This window comes from Oncorhynchus kisutch, linkage group LG1 (genome assembly GCF_002021735.2).
Source record: "Oncorhynchus kisutch isolate 150728-3 linkage group LG1, Okis_V2, whole genome shotgun sequence".
In the NCBI taxonomy this organism is placed as follows: domain Eukaryota; kingdom Metazoa; phylum Chordata; class Actinopteri; order Salmoniformes; family Salmonidae; genus Oncorhynchus; species Oncorhynchus kisutch.
Window position 1 is genome coordinate 50,191,877 of NC_034174.2, and position 21,890 is coordinate 50,213,766.

General features: G+C 42.5%; 2 protein-coding genes across 2 annotated transcripts; one reads left to right on the forward strand and one right to left on the reverse strand.

Annotated features, from left to right (window-relative positions):
* The first annotated feature begins 1,905 nt into the window (after positions 1-1,905).
* On the forward strand, positions 1,906-15,730 carry si:dkey-195m11.11 (uncharacterized). The gene is made up of 8 exons (XM_020484367.2): positions 1,906-1,975; positions 3,276-3,326; positions 4,831-5,133; positions 9,683-10,003; positions 10,505-10,825; positions 11,250-11,374; positions 13,261-13,441; positions 13,650-15,730. The coding sequence occupies exons 1-8, from the start codon at positions 1,921-1,923 to the stop codon at positions 13,883-13,885; spliced, it is 1,593 nt and encodes a 530-aa protein (XP_020339956.2). The 5' UTR covers positions 1,906-1,920; the 3' UTR covers positions 13,886-15,730.
* LOC109867826 (keratin, type II cytoskeletal 8-like) lies at positions 15,225-20,242 on the reverse strand. Its single transcript, XM_031826511.1, has 9 exons — positions 19,545-20,242; positions 18,126-18,334; positions 17,930-17,990; positions 17,724-17,819; positions 17,405-17,569; positions 17,144-17,269; positions 16,725-16,945; positions 16,547-16,602; positions 15,225-16,384 (listed from the first exon to the last, which is right to left on the reverse strand). The coding sequence occupies exons 1-9, from the start codon at positions 19,971-19,973 to the stop codon at positions 16,194-16,196; spliced, it is 1,554 nt and encodes a 517-aa protein (XP_031682371.1). The 5' UTR covers positions 19,974-20,242; the 3' UTR covers positions 15,225-16,193.
* Positions 20,243-21,890: the final 1,648 nt, after the last annotated feature.

A 21,890-nucleotide genomic window follows, 5' to 3' on the forward strand; every position in this document is an offset into this window, starting at 1 on the left:
TTAATAGTTTGGGATATTCAACTGCATATTGTGTTTTTATGGAATGTGGTCCACTCTGGCTTGTGTTCTTGGGTTTGAGAAAGACACTATATCAAAATAGCATCACTTAACTAACCAAATTCAACTTTCATACACACAGCCCTTTATTGTCTAAAAAAAGAGACCTAAATCTGTGAAATATGCCTTTGAATTTCCTCAGAGAATCCTCATCTCTCTTGGTCTCAACAATTCCTTACATGCTGACCAAACCGAACGCGCGCACGTTGATTTTGTTCGCCCACACCAGAAGCGATCAGGTTGAAATATCAAAACAAACTCTGAACCAATTATATTAATTTGGGGACAGATCAAAAAGGATAAAAAATGTATGGCAATTTATCTCGCTAGCTTGCTGTTACTAGCTAAGTTGTCCTGGTATGTAAACATTGGGTTGTTATTTTTCCTGAAATGCACAAGGTCCTCAACTCCGACAATTAATCCACATATAAAACTGTAAACCGAATTTGTTTCTCGTCATTTCTTCTCCTTCCTTAAGGCTTCTTTTTCTTCTTTGGACTTCATATGGTCGTTGGCAACCAACTTTACAGCATTACTGAAACCTACCAGAGTATGGACCTAAGTTTATCTTTCATTCACCCACGTGGGTATATTCTCCTAAAAACCTATGAAGAGATGGCACATGGATATATGTTACTGAGCATTCTCTCAAGGGAACTCCTTCAAGATTGTTGGAAAAGCATTCCAGGTGAAGACTTGTTTTTGTATCAAATAAGGCTATCTTCTGTATACCACCCCTACCTTGACACAACACAACTGATTGGCTCAAACGCATTAAGAAGGAAATACATTCCAGGAATTCATTTTTAACAAGGCACACCTGTTAATTGAAATGCATTCCAGGTGACTACCTCATTAAGCTGGTTGAGAGAATGCCAAGTGTGTGCAAAGCTGTCAAGGCAAACGGTGGCTACTTTGAAGAATCTCAAATATAAAATATATTTTAATTTGTTTAATACGTGATTCCATATGTGTTATTTCATAGTTTTGATGTCTTCATTATTATTCTACAATGTAGAAAATAGTAAACAAATAAAGAAAAACCCTTGAATCAGTAGGTGTGTCCAAACTTTTGACTGGTACTGTATAGCGAGCCAGATATTGCTATATCTGTTTTATATTTTCACTCCTGGCTAGGATGAGAAGATTTATAGGACCACAGTTGTGGCTTCTTTAATCCACACTAATGTTGCATTACAAAAACAAAGAATTTTACAGTCTACATCTCAACTGTGTTACAAATTGCAATGAGGGTATTGTTTTGTTCAGACAGTTCAGTGTATTGCTTTTTTGATTCCTTACTTAGTGTTGCACAAGTACTTCGTAGGCCAGATGTAAGTTGTGGTATTTTAGTCCGAATGTGAGTTGTTGTGATATCATATCAAAGCAGAGGATTGAAGCTCTCAAAGAAAAGCAGAACAACACTGCCCTCTTGTGGAAAACAATGAGCAATGGCATAATCCACATTGCCTCATCTCTAACAGAGTGAAGAAGCCTTATCCAGGGGTTATTGTGTTGTAAATTGAATGATCATATCCATGAAAAAAACATTTTTCAAAATATGTAATTGTGCCAACATTTTGTTAAATCCCATCATCAGATGTGAATATTTCTTGACAAGAAAGTCAAACTAATATAACAATATCCGAAACCATTCTAGTTACAATGATCAACGACTGGATAAACAAGTGTAAAAATGTTACACTGGCTTCATAAGTCAATATGTGCTGAATTAATCTGGTATTTGATTCCTTCAACAGCTCGAACTCTGTGAATAATGACGTTTCTAGTATTATGTAAAGTACTGACAGTTTGTGTGGAAAGTTCAGATCTTCCCCATTTGCTATTGCTCAAATACATTTTATGGACCAGTTATTCTCGTCAGTTTCATTCACCATGGCGATGCTCAGCGTAACAGGTACATTTTTATATATGGCAATACATCTAAAGAGTATTTGTTCAATATGGACATTTATATGGATGGACATTTCTTTTTTAAACAATTAACCACAATGCTGAGGACTGTTTAAATGTTAACATTTATAATTTTGTAAACTTTCATTCATATGTAAAGGGTTTGATTGAATATAAAATGACAGCTTTCAGTGCATTCATATTTACAAATACTTATTTATCCTACAGTATATAAGTATACATACATTGTACATGTACTGCCTTACAGCATGAACATAAACAGCACAAACTAACTTTGTTGGCACCCCATTATTCTTTGTCGGCACTTAATTTACTTATACACTTAATTCCCTGTTTTATATACAGGGAAGTCTAAAGGTATTTGGACAGTGACAGGTGTTGTTGTTTTGGCTCTGTGCAGACTCAGCTTAAATTTAAGGGTATTTTCATCCATATCTGGTGAACCGTTTCGAAATTACAGGTATTTTTGTACATACCCCCTCATTTTAGGGAACCAAAGAATTTGGTTTGTGGTGGTAAATAGACAGCTATGAAGATTATAGATAAAAAATCTTGGTAAATAGTGTGGTCTACAGTTTAACATGAGATACGCTACCTCGGGTGAGCAAAACCTTGAGATTTCATAAGATTTCTACAAACTTGTTTTGGCTGTGTTTCTGATTATTTTGTGCCCAACAGAAATGAATGGTAAATATTGTATTGTGTAATTTTGTAATAACTTTTATTGTAAATAAGAATAGGATATGTTTCTGAACACCTCTACAATAACGTGGCTGCTACTATGATTACAGATAATCCTGAATTAATCGTGAATAATGATGAGTGAGAAACTTGAAGGCATAAATATCATACATCCCCAAACAATGCTATCATTCCTTGTTATTGGTAATGTCTTGGGGTATGATCTTTGTGCCTCTGTAAGTTTGTAGAGTCACTAGCTTGATGTAGTCATTGTGAGCTAGGAATAGGGTGACCAAGTAGTAAACTTTTGACTACTTTAATAGACATATTTAAGTGAATTGTCCTAATAGTTTTTTTTGGGGGGGTGGTTACAAAGTGCTTGAGTACAGAACCAAAACAACAAATGTGTCACAGTCCAAATCCTTTCTGGACCTCTCTGTTTATTTATCATTTGTTTTTCTATTCAACAGATCGGTGTGGTCAGAATATATGTTACAGTCAGTGTATGGTTTAAAGAATATTCACTATCAGTAAGTTGTGGGGTGGGAAGTTGAAGCAGTTACACAACACCAAAATGTCCCTTTCCTCTCCTTCTCACCCAGTGCTCACCATCTTGTGGCTTGGGCAGTCAGCCAGGGTGGTTTGGACTCAGGGTAAGCATGCTCTCTCTTGCATATTTCCTAATGTGCTTGTTAAAACTGGTTGTTTCTCTCCATACATAGTTTGTATGTAAATTAATCTATGTTCCCGATGTGAGAGAGAACAAGGCGCATTATGTACAGTATTATACGTTATGTATAGTTAGTAGAGTATCACTGAAGAACATGTCATTATGTTCATAATGTAGCTGATACAGTAATCAGACAGCAGACATACAGTGCACTATAAGTAGGGCCAGTTGTTTTGGTTGATTTTTATGGGTAAATTTTTTACAAGCATTATTCACTAGGCTTGCTGCATGTATAAAATGTTATTTACCTGACACAAGCAGTCTCCAATAATTCAATGTCTGGTTGTGTGTGAGTGTTTGGTGGGGGAATCGCCTAAAGCTTACCATATACTTCCCAGTCGAAATAGTTTGCACATATATTATGACATATTTTTGTGACGTTTTTGTGGGTTTTGGTCTTCGGCTGGGTTTTCTCGGCTTTCTTGAGGCAAGTTGAATTTCGATAGCCAAAGTTTACTCCCCTCTGTTGGTGATTGGTCAACAGTAGGAGTGGAAACTATGGACGGGATTCTTAAATGAAGTGTTTTTTAGAGACGACTAATTTTCATGTCAATGTTTTCACTTTAGAAATGCTCCACCAAACATCTTAGTTAGATGTCAAATTTTGCGACTAAGACCTCCTTGGCAAAAACGTCCAAATGAGTGACCGATTTCTTGATTTAATTCTGACTATTTTGAGGAAGTGTTGTGGCTCAAGAGGGACAAATAGTAATATTTACACATTTTTCTCGTTTTCAAGTGAAGGTCTTTAGGGAGTATGCGAGCACAGATGTTCGCTTTGCCTAGCAGAGGTCTGCTAGGAGCAAACCGAACCTATGTATCCCCACGCCTTAAGCCAGGGGAGGCGTAGTTCTATGAATCTTAATCAGAGATGGAAGAAGAAGCGAGACACCCCACAGGAAAACAGCTTGTAACAGTTTCCCTTAATAATGTTGTATACTTTGCATTGTATCAGAATATCCTTCTGTAAAGCAACATCCTCTTCACAAGTCATGCGTTGTGATTAACTGGAGAGCTGTAGTGTGGTCACCTATGTAGCAAGCATCAGTGTAAAGGGGTGTTTTCCTGGTTTCATAAAAGTTTTGCAAGGCTGGATCCATCTAACACTATGAAATGTGAAAATCCTGCAACCGAGTACTTTTGCATTGCACTGTGTAACCCACAGGCAATACGATGTATTGAAAAACAAGGTGTGTGTGATAGGTGGTTCTTAGGACTTTAATTGAGGAGGATGGGATCTTAGTAATGGCTAGAACAGAATAATTGGAATCGAACACGTCAAACACATGGTTTCCATTGTGTTTGATACCGTTGCATTCACTGCATTCTAGCCATTATTATGAGCTACCCTCCCATCAGCAGCCTCCTGTGGTGTGTGTGTTGCTGTACCTTTGTAGTGATTGCACACTTTTCTCACTCTTCCACAGGCCCTCTTCCAGCCCCCTCGCTCTCTTTCTACCGCCCCCGTTTTGGCAGCAACATCCAACTTTTCTCAGACGTGGAGCTGATCTGCACACTTCCGACAAACGTTAGATTGCCAATAACTGTCTCTTTTAGCTGGGACAACCAATCCCTCTCTGCAATACATTCCCTCACTATACAAAACAGAGATGATGTCAGGTTCACCACGAAAGCCATTGCAGCCAATGAGGGGATCTACGTATGCTGGTACAATGCCAGCAATACTGGAGACGTGTCGGGGGAAAGCAATCCAGTCAACCTTACCATCTGTAAGTGTGTCATAATGTCTAACTCTCTTATTACAGATCATCATGAGGGCATACAAATGTAATGTTTAACGGGTGCCCCTCTTCACTTAAAAAAAATTGAAATAAACTTCCAGTAAAGAGATACACAACTTCCTCTCAGATTGTGGTTGAACTATGCCTCTTTTAGTCTCCCCAAGAGACAAACGCTAGGTGTTGAACTAAGGTTGCTACAGTATTTTAGTTTCAGGATTAGTTGTGCATTATTTGTTTGCGAGCCTCGCGGTCGTCAGTTGAATGGTGTTTCCTCCAACACAGCGATGAGACGAGATCGAAATTGGGGAGTAAAAGGGGTTCAAATGGAATCAGTAAAACCTTCCAGGCCTTACAGATAAGTATTATGGCAGCATTGCAACAAAGACACAGAATTTAATGCTCACCTACAAATTACCGCTGGATTTCTTAACACACTACTAACGAAGTTCCGAGCTAAAATAACCTAGCCTGAGGACTCACATTATTCTTCCGCTGCTCTGTCATTCGCTACATACTTTAGTCTAAAACTGCCATCATTGAAGTCGCCCTAAATCCGCTCAAATATAAAGATTAAAATAGTCCGATGACAATACTTAGCAGAGGGAAAAATCGTCTTGAAAAATGTTGGTTGCAATCAAGGCTAAAATACAGAGGAAGAGGTGAATCAAGAGAGTTTACGCTACCCAAAAGCTGTACATGTTAAGCAGATCGCTCATTATTAAGCTAGTGAGCAGTTTTTGTATGGGGGACAATGAGAGAATGTCGAATTTAGTCAAGACGAAAATGTATTGCTGTTTTGATATGTGAGGCTTATTTGATCTCGTAGAAGTTTTGTAAATGCTTAGGTTCTTACGAGTGTACTGATATGCACTCACCGGACAGTTTATTAGGTACAAACATTTGGTACTGGGTCGGACCCCCCTTTGCCTCCAGAACAGCCTGGATTTTGGGGGGCATTCTACAAGGTGTCGGGAAATGTTCCACGGGGATGTTGTTCCATGCTAACATAATGGCATCACGCAGTTGCTGCAGATTGGACGGCAGCACATTCATGCTACAAACATCCCATTCCATCTCATCTCTAAGAGGCTCTATTGGGTTGAGGTATGGGGACTGCGGAGGCCACTCAAGTAAACTGAACTCTTTCCACTCCTCAAATGTCCAGTGTTGGTGATCATGTGCCCACTGGAGCCCCTTCTTTTTTATAGCTGACAGTTGTGGAACTCGGTGTGGTCGTCGGCTGCAATAGCCCATTAGCGTCAAAAGATCGACGAGTTGTGTGTTCCGAGATGCCGTTATGCACGCCACTGTTGCACTGCACCATTATTTGTCTTTTTGTTGCCCGCCCGTTAGCTTGCACGATTCTTGCTCAAAAAACCTTAGGTCACTTGTTTTGCCCTTTCTAACTGTAACTGAATGCCTTGACGCTTGTCAGCCTGCTTTATATAGCAAGCCACGGCCACGTGTCTCACTTTCTGTAGGAGAGATCCATTATCGTGAACGGGGTGGTGTGCGTAATAAACTGGTCGGTGAGTGTGATGCACGTGACATCCCGGGAACTTTGAGAAAAAGCACTTTATATCGGCGTTCGAGGCGGTCTATGCATATTCATGAGGCTAGCATAGCATCTCACTCTCCATTGAATACAGGCGGTTGACGTCAACATCCATTGAGTATTCAAAAAATTATTAAAATTACGAGAGGTATCCACCAATGCAAAGAGAGGAATAGGTGAGGGCTTGACAGCCCGCCGTTCCACTCTGTGGACAACAAACCCTATTGTCAGGGCAGAGACACAAGCTTCTCGACATTATATCCAGTGTCTGATGAAAGATAAAAAGACATCCATGTTAAGGCTGTCACGCCCTGATCTGTTTCACCTGTCTTTGTGCTTGTCTCCACCCCCCTCTCCAGGTGTCGCCCATCTTCCCCATTATCTCCTGTGTATTTATACCTGTGTTTTCTGTCTGTCTGTTGCCAGTTCATCTTGTTTGTTCAAGCCTACCAGCATTTTGTCTCAGCTCCTGGTTGGCCCTAGTCTCTCTTTTCTCGTCCTCCTGGTTGTTGACCTTTGCCAGTCTTGACCCTGTTCCGGACTGCCATCCTGTACCTTTGCTCCGCCTCTGGATTACTGACCTCTGCCTGACCTGACCCTGAGCCTGCCTGCCTGCCGTCTTGTACCTGCCGTCTTGTGCCTCTGCTCTAGATTATCGTCCTCTGCCTGCCTTGACCTGTCGTTTGCCTGCCCCTGTGGTTACAATAAACATTGTTACTTCACACATTCTGCACTTGGGTCTTACAGTGGGGCAAAAAAAGTATTTAGTCAGCCACCAATTGTTCAAGTTCTCCCACTTAAAAAGGTGAGAGAGGCCTGTAATTTTCATCATAGGTACACTTCAACTATGACAGACAAAATGAGAAAAAAATTCAGAAAATCACATTGTAGGATTTTTTATGAATTTATTTGCAAATTATGGTGGAAAATAGGTATTTGGTCACCTACAAACAAGCAAGATTTCTGGCTCTCACAGACCTGTAACTTCTTCTTTAAGAGGCTCCTCTGTCCTCCACTCGTTACCTGTATTAATGGCACCTGTTTGAACTTGTTATCAGTATAAAAGACACCTGTCCACAACCTCAAACAGTCACACTCCAAACTCCACTATGGCCAAGACCAAAGAGCTATCAAAGGACACCAGAAACAAAAGTGTAGACCTGCACCAGGCTGGGAAGACTGAATCTGCAACAGGTAAGCAGCTTGGTTTGAAGAAATCAACTGTGGGAGCAATTATTAGGAAATGGAAGACATACAAAACCACTGATAATCTCCCTCGATCTGGGGCTCCACGCAAGATCTCACCTCGTGGGGTCAAAATGATCACAAGAACGGTGAGCAAAAATCCCAGAACCACACGGGGGGACCTAGTGAATGACCTGCAGAGAGCTGGGACCAAAGTAACAAAGCCTACCATCAGTAACACACAACGCCGCCAGGGACTCAAATCCTGCAGTGCCAGACGTTTCCCCCTGCTTAAGCCAGTACATGTCCAGGCCCGTCTGAAGTTTGCTAGAGAGCATTTGGAAGATCCAGAAGTAGATTGGGAGATTGTCATATGGTCAGATGAAACCAAAATAGACTTTTTGGTAAAAACTCAACTCGTCGTGTTTGGAAGACAAAGAATGCTGAGTTGCATCCAAAGAACACCATACCTACTGTGAAGCATGGGGGTGGAAACATCATGCTTTTTGGCTGTTTTTCTGCAAAGGGACCAGGACGACTGATCCGTGTAAAGGAAAGAATGAATGGGGCCATGTATCGTGAGATTTTGAGTCAAAACCTCCTTCCATCAGCAAGGGCATTGAAGATGAAACGTGGCTGGGTCTTTCAGCATGACAATGATCCCAAACACACCGCCCGGGAAACGAAGGAGTGGCTTCGTAAGAAGCATTTCAAGGTCCTGGAGTGGCCTAGCCAGTCTCCAGATCTCAACCTCATAGAAAATCTTTGGATGGAGTTGAAAGTCCGTGTTGCCCTGCAACAGCCCCAAAACATCACTGCTCTAGAGGACAAAATACCAGCAACAGTGTGTGGAAACCTTGTGAAGACTTACAGAAAACGTTTGACCTCTGTCATTGCCAACAAAGGCATTGAGATAAACTTTTGTTATTGATCAAATACTTATTTTCCACCATAATTTGCAAATAAATTAATAAAAAATCCTACAATGTGATTTTCTGGATTTTTTTTCTCATTTTGTCTGTCATAGTTGAAGTGTACCTATGATGAAAATTACAGGCCTCTCTCATCTTTTTAAGTGGGAGAACTTGCACAATTGGTGGCTGACTAAATACTTTTTTGCCCCACTGCACCTCCATCCCTGATAAAGGCGCTTACAGGCGGGCTGCGGTAACTTGCGAAGGTCTCATAGACTTAGTGGGGGTAGGAAGGCAGGTAGCCAAAACGCAAGTAGTTTTGCAAGCGGCGCAGTTCATGGTGCTCGCACCCGTGAGCGGCGCCGTTGGCTCGGCGCCCGTGGCGCCAAAAAATTTAATTAGCTGAAGTCTTGAGCGGCCGCTGCACATGGTTGACCACAGAGAAAAATTCATCAACCAATCAAACAATGTTTTAATGACAGCATTCGAGCTGACAACAACCAGGACCGCTGGTCTCTACACACGTTAGGCAGATTTTCTCACGGTTCAATTGCCATTTACCGCCGCCCGTCTGCAAGCGCCTTTATGGGGCGTTAAATTGGTGGCGGATAATGGTTGCAATTGAGATCAGCTGTGCGGGTGATATTTACCTTGTATTGATGGTTTAACGAGAGATCAGCTGTCAATCAAGTGGCCATTACGAGTCGTCTCAATAAGGCTTGAATCGATCCCTGAGTCATTATGATTACTGAAATCTACAAAGGAACAAATAGCCAAGAGAGGAAGACTTAAAGAGAACTGTCCATCAATAAATGTATGACATTCACTGTCCTATCTCTCTGACTCTCTTATATCTTTCCATCTGTCTTCGACACTCGAATAGCCTCTCTTCCAGGGCCAATTTTGGTGGTGCCCGCCTTCATACCCATCGGAGGAAACTACACCATCAGCTGCCAAACTACCACCCGCTTCCCCAACAGAACCCTGGCCCTTTACTACAGACAGCTGCCTGTTACTGCGGGAAACGAGATCTTTAAGTTTATGGGGTCAGCGGCTCTTCTTGACAGCCACGATTCCATCACACTGACCAGGTGGCTAGTGGACAGCACAGAAAACTTCGAGGGTGTCTGCAGACTAGAGATTGTGGACTTCAACCAGCATATTTACCTCTCTCCTCCTTCCAGTTCCCTCCCAGCTATTGCAGGTTGGTGTATGAGCTCAGGAAGAGTTAATAGTCAATAGGCCTACAGCAATAATGCTGTGTTGTACTGTAATATAATGTGTTGGCAGTCTGCAGGCACTGACCAGCGTCCAGTAAAAAGCATGAGCTGACGCCCAACCAAAAACTGTTTCTAGAGGTGCTAACTAAGGGAGAGTAAACTTGATAAAAACATGAAAGAAAGTCGACACCTGTATATTCTCCCAGCAATTTAATGACGAAGGAAAGTCACACGGTCATGTACTGTATGTTCACAACAATTTACTGGGTAAACAAACGTTTCGGCACTCAGTGCCCTCTTCAAGAAGTCAATGCGTGCCGAAACGCCGGTTTACCAGTACATTTTATGTGAGTATTCAGTATATGACTGTGTGACTTTCCTTCTTTATTTGTTATACTGTATATGACCAGATTCAAATTACTAACTAAAAAGTCACTTGTTGAATATGTAATATGTCCTCTGACTCTCCACCCCGCTTCTCGCAGAGGAGGCGCCTATCCGTCTTGTGCCCCAGTATCAGGGCTCCAAGTGCCTGGGACAACTGGAGGTGCAGGTCAGAGGCAGCTGGGGCCCTGTGTGCCAACAGATAGAAAGCTGGAACCGGGCAATGGGTATCGTGGTTTGTCGAGAGCTGGGCTGTGGGACACTATCTTCCGTCTCGACGAAGCAAGACTACAACCATAAGGTTGACTTCTCCATCGGTTCCATATTGTGCAGAGGAAGCGAGGGACGACTCAGGGAGTGTCAGATTGATGCGGTGCAGCCCCTTTGTAACTCAAGGAAGGGGGTGAAAATGGTTTGCTCAGGTGGGAGAGAGTGCATTCTTCATCAAGTTATGTTGGTTGGTGTTAATTCTGTACAACTCTTTAACAGGTTGTTGGTTGTTAAATTGCCGTCAGTGCAGGGTTTTTCCCAATCCTGGTCCTGGGGATCCAAAGGTCTGCACATGTTTGTTTCTAGCCCACCACTAACTTAGCGGATTCAACTTAAAAACTGCTCATCAAGCTTTTGATAAATTGAATCAGGTGTTTTATTGTTGGTTATGAAAAAGAAATGCACCCCTTTGGGTCCCCAGGATTGGGAAACACTCTGTAAAGGCGTTACCTAATGTTTTGTGACACTGTTTTAACCAGATACTTGTATATTGAAGAGTTGTTAATTTTTATATCTTGTATGGATTATGTTTTTTTGGTCTGGATTCTTTTTCTAATCCTCTTCCTCTGCCTGTAGATGCTCTGCCAACTACTAAGATCTCAGTCACAGGCTACAGAGAGGTATCGAGAGTCGACATCAGTGATGAGCACTCGTTGGAATTGTCCTGCATGTTCAATGCCCCTTGGTTTGGTACGGAAAAGGTAACACTGTAGCTCCCTATAATACTAGTAACTACGCTAACAGTGAAACTGAGAAAAATGTCTTTAAAGTTTTGTTTTTTTGCTAACCAGCCAAAGAAGTTGTAGGTAGATAAGTGATAATGCAGTGATGTATCATCTTATTATTGAAGTCATTCTTATGCACATCAACCATGCCCACTGATCTGACCTCTGAACCATAAAATGCTATTACTACACTCTGCTAATTTATGACCTTAAAACCTCTTCAGGATCACACCTTTTTTTCAATTTTTGCCTAAAATGACATACCCATATCTAACTGCCTGAACTCAGGCCCTGGAGCAAGGATATGCATATTCTTGGTACCATTTTAAAGGAAACATTTTGAAGTTTGTGGAAATGTGAAAGGAATGTAGGAGAATATAACACAATAGATCTGGTAAAAGATAATAAAAAGAAAAAACCAAACGGTTTTTTGGACCATCTTTGAAATGCAAGAGAAAAGCAATCATGTATTATTCCAGCCCCAGCTGTAATTTAGATTTTGGCCACTAGGTGACATCATTGTATGCGCAAAGTTTTAGACTGATCCAATGAACCATTGCATTTCTGCAAAAAATATTTTTTATCAAGACTGCCCAAATGTGCCTAATTGGTTTATTAATAACTTTTCATTTTAAAAATTGTGCACTCTCCTCAAACAATAGAGTGGTTAGAGCGTTGGACTAGTAACGGAAAGGTTGCAAGATTGAATCCCTGAGCTGACAAGGTAGAAATCTGTCATTCTGCCCCTGAACAAGGCAGTTAACCCACTGTTCCTAGGCCGTCATTGAAAATAAGAATTTGTTCTTAACTGACTTGACTAGTTAAAGAAAGGTAAAAAAAATATATATATATATATATATATATAATATATATAAATATTATTTCACTGTAATAGCTACTGTAAATTGGACAGGGCCGTTAGATTAACAAGAATTTAAACTTTCTGCCAATATCAGATATGTCTATGTCCTATGAAATGTTCTTGTTACTTACAACCTCAAGCTAATCGCATTAGCCTATGTTAGTCCCGCAGAGGACCCACCGATAAACAACTATATGGGTAATGCAAAGTGCAGTATCTACAATCTAACTGTATTTTTCTGTTTGATATTTTATTTCAGCTCATGAAACAATGGGACCAACACTTTACATGTTGCATTTATATGTTTGTTCAGTGCACATTCCAACTGTATTTAATGGTTTTATGTAGTTGTCTTTTCATGTTTTGAATGTTGTATTGTAGTAACCCACAATAATTTTCATCACGCAGAATAATTATACCTCAAACATATTTTTGACTTTGTGCAATATCTACAATCTAAATGTGGGTATCCAACTTTCTTGTTGTTTTTCTGTTTGACTTTGTATGGTCATTTATTTGACATAGGGGTCATAGGTCAAATCAGTTGTCATGATTTCTATGCATAACAAAATCCCTTTATAATAAGATAATACAAAAGTGCATTATTACTTATCTACACCATATTGGCTGGACAGCAAATAAACGTTATAGCCATTTTTCTCAGTTTCACTGTTTGCATAGTTACTGCACTTTGCCTGTGTATGGCAGAGTTGGTAAAATGCAGTCAAAACATAATGGAACAAAGCCAAAGTGCAGTAACTTCTGTTACTGCATATTTCACACTCCATGTTCTCTGAAACTGAACGGAATTGAACCAGGACACTTTGTCACACGATAAAACACATACTATAAAGCCTGATTTCAGTCTTACCTACATTTTGACCAAAAGTGTAGTTACTGCATGTTTGCCTTTGTAGGGCAGAGTACTGGTGGTATGCAAGTACTGTATAACATCAACAGCAACTCAATTTGTGATGTTTCTTCTTGTCATTTTACTCAGCTTTTCATGGACTTGACGAGGGTCTCCATAGATTCGTACATTAACACAATCGACAACGTGCAAATCGCCTCAGGAGAGGAGATGAGGACCATGCTTCATGCGCCTGTCTTATCAGGAGAGTATGCCTGTAGAATTAGAGGGTCTGAACAGACTGTGTCCTCAGTGAAGATCTTCGTGAGCAGTGAGTACCTATGTTTTCTCGCTTAACTAAAAGCAACTCCATCTCTTGTATAGGTATTCACAGTATGACTGCCTCTCCCCTACTCTGTACTGTAACCGATTGGTACAGTGCAATCTGCTTGCATAGCGATTGTCTGAATTATCTTACACTCCATACCCAATGCTCAGATTTCACAGTAACTCTTGTGTTCTCCTTTCACTTTCAACAGAATGGTACAAACCAAATGTTGGACTCATCATCACGGCTCTCCTCACAACCGTATCTGGAGCAGCCATATTACTGTATATGTGTGTCTATCGTGTCCAGAAGGGGGAGACAGCAAATGCTGTCACTTCTCAAGGGGTGTCCACAGCTGACCCAGAGGCCTCACCAGGAATGGATAGAGTGTCTAGAAACATGCAGGAAGCCCCGCACGAAAATCTCCATACAATCCCTATGCAGTAAACTTTTTGTGTATTTACAATTAAATAAAACGTATGGGCCTGTCTGAAACGTCACCCTAAACCTTTTATATAAGGTAGTGTCCTACTTTCTACCAGTCATGTGGCTCTGGTGAAGAAGTTATGCACAGTAAAGGGACCCACTGGGCACACACTGGTTGAATCAATGTTGTTTCCATGTCATTTCAGTGAAATTATGTTGAACCAACGTGGAATAAACGCTTAATTTACGTCTGTGCCAGTGGGGAGTAGGGTGACATTTGTAATTTGCCCTATAGGTGTTTCCTCACGAAACTAAAACAAAAAAATACCATGATTTTGGGGATTTTCACTAAAATTACTCCACGAAGTGGGTTCTCTGCTAGTCGTAACGTCATGGCCCATTTTATACAGAGAAATTGGCTTGGTAGGCAATGTAGCCAATCACAGCCCTCCTTGGACATCCTCAAAGCACCAACACAGAGGGCGACCATTTTGTATACATTTTCACATTCACTGTGTTGGTGATGCTTACAAATTGGATCATAACTTTAAAAGTAGCAGAGATCCCACTCTTGAATGTTGAATGTTGATATGGCTGTAAAGCATATATCAAAAATGTGATCTTTTCAATATGCACATTTACATTTTTCAATATTTATACATTTGTTAGAAATGTGTTATTGAAATGAAAATACTACTCATATTACAGAGCAAGGGGAGAAGCTTCACACCAACAATTGCTTTATAGCACCTACAGATGAAACATGGAGTCTTAAAGGAGGCCTGGGTTAGGCCAAAGTGTCATAGAATATTCTAACTTCAATGAATTATTTCCCAGTGTCAAATATATGTCAATCTTTCCTTCAACAGGTCCTTCTATGGATTAAATGTTGTGAAAATCAGTCTTTTTTTGTTCTAGTAGCATGAGGAACCACTACTACAGTATGTCTGTGATTATGCTTCTGCAATGCAATCTAATAAGACTGTCTTGAGGACAGGAAGTCATAAATAGTTCAAACTCAATTGTTGTATAGGAAATGAACGTGAGATAAAACAGTGTCTTAACTTTGGATGTTGCCTTTAATTATGTGTTTGATGTGTCCCTTCATAAGACAATGACCGGTAACTAACTGGGTTTTTGAGTGCTTGTTTATTCGGCAAATGATCAGTATTTTATTCAGACGAATAATCAGTTATCAGTTTAATGTGGTTGAATACTCTGAAATTCCAAAATGCTCAACATTGTAGTTTCATTTGATCAAAGGATGTGCTAGATGGTGCCAGAGATGCATGTGAAGCACACACAATTCAGAAAAAAGACAACAAAAATTAAAATAAATGTAAGAGACAGCAGGCAGTGATTATAGATCTCAGATTCATTTTATTTTTTATGTTAAAAAGTCAATTGACACAAATGATGTAGGTTGTTGAGAAAACCTTGACAAATAAATCTGGTCGCAACATCGTTTCATTCCAATGGTCATAAAAAGCTAAACCAAGCACAGAAGAAAACTATTTACAGGAAACCTCTCTAAAATGTAAACCTCTGACAACAATGTATTTCCTTTAGAGTTATGCGAGTGAAGATTGACTACAGGCTCTTCTGTATGGCTACTTCAGTACACTATGAAAGAGACAGGTCATGTGTTCGTAACAAGGCCTATTTTTGTTTACGAGAACACATGACATAATCGCTTTCATATCATTCATAAATCACCTTAAAGAAATATGAGGGTATTCCCACAAGGGTGGGAGTGTTTTCTACGTTCAGCTGCCAAATCAGCAAGTGTCCATAGTTGATTGATTATGTCCATGGCACTGCCGCCTATGAGTGTGACGCTAGAACAATATGCCCAACAACCACTGATGCATTTAGATGCAACATACAAGCTGACAAAGATACAAGGAGGATCCCGAGCAAGCTTTCTTTATAGCTGGTTTAAACTTTTCCCTCAAGAGTTTACTCTTTTTTTTCTCTTTTTTTTTCTTCCCATTCCTTATTCGTCAGTGCAGAAAGATAGGAATGTAGGCCTTGTTAAACATGGTGAAGAGGACATGTGAATGAGGGGAGAACAGCTATTGATCCTGGATGAACACAGTGATAGATTCATTGTTTTCCAGCGAATCACTGTCAAGGTAGTATAATTCAATGTCCCTATTCTTATTTCTCTGTCCTGGGAGGGATTGAAAAAGAAACGTAAATACATGTCATTAATCTCATTGCCAATCAGGTTCGCTAGACATTCCCCCATCACTTTTAACTCAACAGGGATATTACTGTGTCTAAGAGTACTGCGTACTACAGTGGATTGGTACAGAGTTGAAGGTCTCTAGAAACGTCTGCTGGAGCTGGTGGATGTCACAGACTTGGTGATGGTGGCACCTCCGCCGCTGCCAAAGCTGCTGCCGCCACCAAAGCTGCTGCTGCCGCCAAAGCTGCTGCTGCCGCCAAAGCTGCCGCCGCCATAGCTTCCGCTGCCGCCGCCATAGCCGGATCCACCTGAGCTTCCGGCGGAGTAGTCTGGGTACAGAGAGATAGAGTGGGATCAGTTTAATCGGCTGTAAAGCTAGAGGATATTTCGGTTTCAATGATGCATGGCAAAGTCCATGTGTATTCCTCAGCATAACGTAACATGATCTGAACTAGGTGACACAGTTAGAAATGAAATCAAATGATACTTACTGCCGCCAGTGGTCTGCTGCACATGGATTGTTGCAGACGCACCACCGGAGGATATTCTGTAAATAGATAAGTCCAATGTTATTGAAGTTTGGATGGAAAGTTGATCAAATATGCTAACTGTCATTCATAACATGCTAAGCTAAGAGGCTAATGTCTCAACTATCCAGCTTTAACTCACCTGCTTTCCTCTCCTTCCAGCAGCTTCCTGTAGGTGGCAATTTCAATGTCCAGGGCCAGCTTGACGTTCATCAGCTCCTGGTACTCACGCACCTGGCGGGCCATGTCCTGCTTGGCTCTCTGGAGGGCATCCTCCAGGTCCTTGATGCGGAGCTTGGCGTCCTTCACCGCCATCTCACCGCGCTCCTCTGCCTCAGCGATCTGAGCCTCAAGGTTGGCCCGCTGTGGTAAAAGAGAATGGTGCATTAGCATTAAACTCGGCTATTAGCAATGCTCATTAGCATTAGCCTGTAACCACTGTAGAAGCATGGATTAGCAGCTAATGGTAATACGCTAGTGCTATGAACCATCTTGCTTGGACATCAGCTATCTATGGACAATCCTCATAAAAGAGGTTCTGAAATTAGCTGGCACCCTCACCTGTCCCCTGACAGACTCAATCTCATTCTGGAGACGAGAAATCATGCGGTTTATCTCAGCAATCTCAGCCTTGGTTGAGCGGAGGTCCTCACCATACTGTCCAGCAGAGCTCTGCATCTCCTCATACTGAGAAAAGTGAGGAAGAAATGTCAGAAAATGTAAATGAGGGAGGTGAAGATTGTGGAAGCGCTCACAAGCAATTTAGCTTATTTTGGCCAAAATTGTCCTGGTAAACTCTGTTCATGTTCAAACTCTGCTTACCTTCTGCTTGTACCAGGTCTCGGCCTCAGCTCTGCTGCGGTTGGCGATGTCCTCGTACTGGGCGCGCACTTCAGCGACGATGGAGTCCATGTCCAGGTTACGGCTATTGTCCATCTCCACCACAACAGAGGTGTCCTTGATCTGGCCCTGCAGCTCACGCAGCTCCTGAAGAACCAAGGGAGGATAGAGCCAACATCTGATTCACTGACTATCATGTAGTGTTGAAGCTCTCCAAGATTCAGATATGGAAGACTTATGTGTTGCATGGTAAATGTGAAAAAGTTAATGAATGTTGAAAATGTTAATGAATGGTTCGTACCGCCTCGTAAACGGCCCTGAGGAAGTTGATCTCATCCTGAAGAGCGTCAACCTTGGCCTCCAGCTCCACCTTGTTCATGTAGGCACCATCAACATCCTAGAGAGAGCGAGAGTGTGTGTGAGAGAGAGGAGTTAATGGAATGGAATTGATATGGGTTCTAACTCTGATATGAGTTATGACAAGACATCATGTTATATCCTGCACACCTTCTTCAGCAAGACAAACTCGTTCTCCACTGAGGCACGTTTGTTGATTTCATCTTCATACCTGATGACAAAGCAAAGGGCAATATTTCATGCAAAGTCATCACTCTGGATGGCTTCTTACACTGAGGTTAAACATAAGTTATTGCTTATACTAATACGGCTACTTTTGAAGCACCGCCGACATATCGACACCTACTTGTTCTTGAAGTCCTCAACCAGGCCCTGCATGTTCTTCAGCTCCCCCTCCAGCTTCATCTTCTCGTTGCCCAGACCATCAAGCTGTCTGCGCAGGTTGGAGATGTAGGCCTCAAACATGGCGTCGATGTTGGAGCGGGTGGTGGTCTGGTCCTGCAGGAGGCTCCACTTGGTCTCCAGCATCTTGTTCTGCTGCTCCAGGAAACGCACCTGCAGGGACAAAAGGGACATGGTCAGTGAGTGAGTGAATAAATGGATTAGAGTTCATTAATGAATGAGGATGGGTGATGGATGGCCCATGAATAAGGCTTTATAGCCTCTAAATTCAAATGTCAGCCTGAGTAGACTTGGTGATGAAAATAATGAATCAGTTCTGTCAATTTTTTAAAGGGAGTAGAACAAATAGTAGGCAAGTAAAAGAGAGTTTATCGGCATGCCAAAGCATATCCAAACTTTCTCTGCCTAGGACAGACTCACAGTGTGTGTATGGCTTTAAAATGTTTTACCTATCTCTCATAGTTATGAGTCATCTCCTTTTCGCTCTGTTTCACTGTGAAGGCCACGCATTCATTCCAGCCATAAAAAAAACTAGATGTGGCAGATAAACCACAGAAGACAAAAGCAGCTTTGAAGGCTTTACAGAGGTGTTTACATTGTTCTTTGCCTTGCTTGTGAGAGTTGACTCTCTGCCAATTAAGGGGGTGTATTTTATTCTCTACCTCAAGTAAGGCATATAGGGGGGTGTGCAGGTGGAAATACCTAGAGACTGGTGGAAACATGGAGTTCATATGGAGTTCAAAGTTAATCACAGGGGCAGTCAGAAACAGCTTTTGCACAGATTATAAGAGAATCCCAAAGGTCGAAATTCATTGACGGATTCAGCATTAGAGATAAGATTCATAGCTGCCCTGGTGTCCTACCTCTTTCTTTGAACCAGAGTGTAAGATTATTGAGCTCACAAGGGGAGTTGTGACATAAGGGCTTAGTCTATTGAGATCGTCTTTTCTTAGCTATATACAGCCAGGAAATCCTGTTATATTAGGATGCTAATATGTGAGGTGAGAACAAAGGCTTGTATTTGTTGCCTTTCTGGTTTACTCCATTGATTCTGATCATTGCACAGTGTCCCTGTAGTCAATGTCAAATATCTATTTGGTTAGAGTTTGACATGGAAGCCTGCAAATAGTATAGCTCTACAGAAGCAAAGCAGTATAATATCATTCTGCTTTAATACAGGCTTTAAGCTCACTTTCTTTAAGAATAAATTCAGTGCATGAGAAAGTCAATGGAAATGTGTACTGGTACTTATCTGGCTCATTACAGAATATATAGTAAAATAGCATGCAATCGATGTCGATGTGAATGCTCAGTGTTTGAAGTGCAGGCGAGCTGGAGTCATATAGAGTTAACAGGAACTGACCTTATCGATGAAGGATGCGAAGCGGTTGTTGAGGGTCTTGATCTGCTCCTTCTCGTGGGTGCGGACCACCTGGATGTTGGGGTCGATCTCCAGGTTCATGGGGGCCAGCAGGCTCTGGTTGGTTGTGACAGCTGTGATGGGGTATCCGCCACCCATACCACCACCGAATCCAGCGCCGAGACCGCCACCGTAGCCACCTGCGCTGCTGCTGCTGCTGTAGCTGAAGCCGCTGCCCCCGCCCATGCCCATGCCCATGCCACCGCCGAATCCGGCACCGGAACGACTGACGGATCCGCTGCTCATCCTGGTGGAGCCGGGGGCAATCATAGACTGGCTGGTGAAGCTCCTGCGAATGCTGGTGGTGCCGCCGCCCATGCCGCCGCCCATGCCGCCGCCGCTGCTGGTGTAGCTTGTCCTGCTGAAGCTCATCGTTGAAACTTTAGGGGAGTGTTGACTCTTCTTTACAAGCCTGGAATTCTCAAAAAATTGAGGGGTAGAGAGCGACAGAAGTAGGACAGAGGACAAGGAGGCTTCAAAAGGAGAGTCAAGTCCCTCAAGTGACGATCTGTCTGGCACCACAGCGGTTTTATCCTACTCTAGAGCCGAGGGGAGGAGCATTCACCTGGAACATACCCACTTTTACCTGCACTTCTCCCCCTTTCCCTCCTCCTCCCTCTCCCTTGGTTCCCTTGAGGCTGTGGCTGGCAGGAGTGGCCTGTCCTGTCAGACTGGTCAAAAAGGATTGAGAGGAGATCAGCCCTGACACACCCTGCTTCTGGCAAAAAGGGTTGAGAGAGGAAGTTGTGGGGGAGGGGGAGGGTGAGTATACAAGGAGGGTGAGTCTTTTAACCTTTGGGATTAATTGCATGTTACGAGAGGTCTCTTCAAGAGAAGACAAGTGCACTGTCTTACAGAGCTCAGAGAAAGTGAATGAGGAGAAATGCACTAAAATGTGGTTACTTGGAGATAATTTACTGTCGTGTCACTACCGTTTGTCTTCAATATGTATGGCAGACATGTTTATGTGTCTACAAAACGTAAATAAAAATAGCCTATCGGAAAAGGCAAGCCTACTGTACAACCACAACACACACCCATATACATACACACACACATATCCAGTGTTCATCGGACCTGCAGCAGAGTGGCTCATTTGATTGACCCAAACCACATGTAAAGCCTATGTGCATGTTCTTGTTATTTTCAGTCACTATACAAAACTGCCCTAGTCTCTGACAAACTGTTATACTATGAGTATACTGATGTAGAGCCTTAGGGTGTTACGGCTTTCTAGTTGTGATGAAGGAGAGTCGGACCAAACTGCAGCGTGTCGATTGCGATCCATATTTATTTAAACAACACGTAAACTCGACTAAACACGAACACTACAAAACAATAAACGAAAACCGAAAACAGCCTATACTTGTGCAAACTAACGGAGAGTACACATAGGACAATCACCCACGACAAACTCAAAGAATATGGCTGCCTAAATATGGTTCCCAATCAGAGACAACGATAAACACCTGCCTCTAATTGAGAACCACTCCAGACAGCCATAGACTTTGCTAGATAACCCACTACGCTACAATCCCAATACTAACACCAAAACCCCAAGACAAAACACACCCCAATACAAAAACCCCATGCCACACCCTGGCCTGACCAAATACATAAAGATAAACACAAAATACTTTGACCAGGGCGTGACAGAACCCCCCCCTAAGGTGCGGACTCCCGAACACACCTCAAAACAATAGGGAGGGTCCGGGTGGGCGTCTGTCCATGGTGGCGGCTCCAGCGCGGGACGAGGACCCCACTCAGTCAAAGTCTTAATCCCCTATCCCTTCGTCCCTGGATAGTCCACCCTCGCCGCCGACCATGGCCTAGTAGTCCTCACCCAGAAACCCACTGGACTGAGGAGCAGATCGGGACTGAAGGACAGCTCGGGACTGAGGGGAAGCTCGGGAGTGAGAGAAAGCTCGGGAGTGAGAGAAAGCTCGGGAGTGAGAGGAAGCTCGGGAGTGAGAGGAAGCTCGGGAGTGAGAGGAAGCTCGGGAGTGAGAGGAAGCTCGGGAGTGAGAGGAAGCTCGGGAGTGAGAGGAAGCTCGGGAGTGAGAGGAAGCTCGGGAGTGAGAGGAAGCTCGGGAGTGAGAGGAAGCTCGGGATTGAGAGGAAGCTCAGGATTGAGAGGAAGCTCAGGATTGAGAGGAAGCTCAGGCAGGTAGGTAGATCTACCAGATCCTGGCTGGTTGGCAGATCCTGGCCGACTGGTGGATCCTGGCCGACTGGCGGATCCGGAAGAGTCTGGCTGACTGGCAGATCCGGAAGAGTCTGGCTGACTGG

Excerpts from the sequence above, each read along its gene's own strand:
- si:dkey-195m11.11 (XM_020484367.2), top strand. The coding sequence starts at position 1,921 with ATGGACCAGTTATTCTCGTCAGTTTCATTCACCATGGCGATGCTCAGC. Across the intron at positions 1,976-3,275 it reads GGCGATGCTCAGCGTAACAG|TGCTCACCATCTTGTGGCTT; the intron begins GTACATTTTTAT and ends CTTCTCACCCAG. Across the intron at positions 10,826-11,249 it reads GGTGAAAATGGTTTGCTCAG|ATGCTCTGCCAACTACTAAG; the intron begins GTGGGAGAGAGT and ends CTCTGCCTGTAG.
- LOC109867826 (XM_031826511.1), bottom strand. The coding sequence starts at position 19,973 with ATGAGCTTCAGCAGGACAAGCTACACCAGCAGCGGCGGCGGCATGGGC. Across the intron at positions 17,270-17,404 it reads AGACCTGGTACAAGCAGAAG|TATGAGGAGATGCAGAGCTC; the intron begins GTAAGCAGAGTT and ends CACTTTTCTCAG. Across the intron at positions 16,603-16,724 it reads CTGGAAGGAGAGGAAAGCAG|AATATCCTCCGGTGGTGCGT; the intron begins GTGAGTTAAAGC and ends ATCTATTTACAG.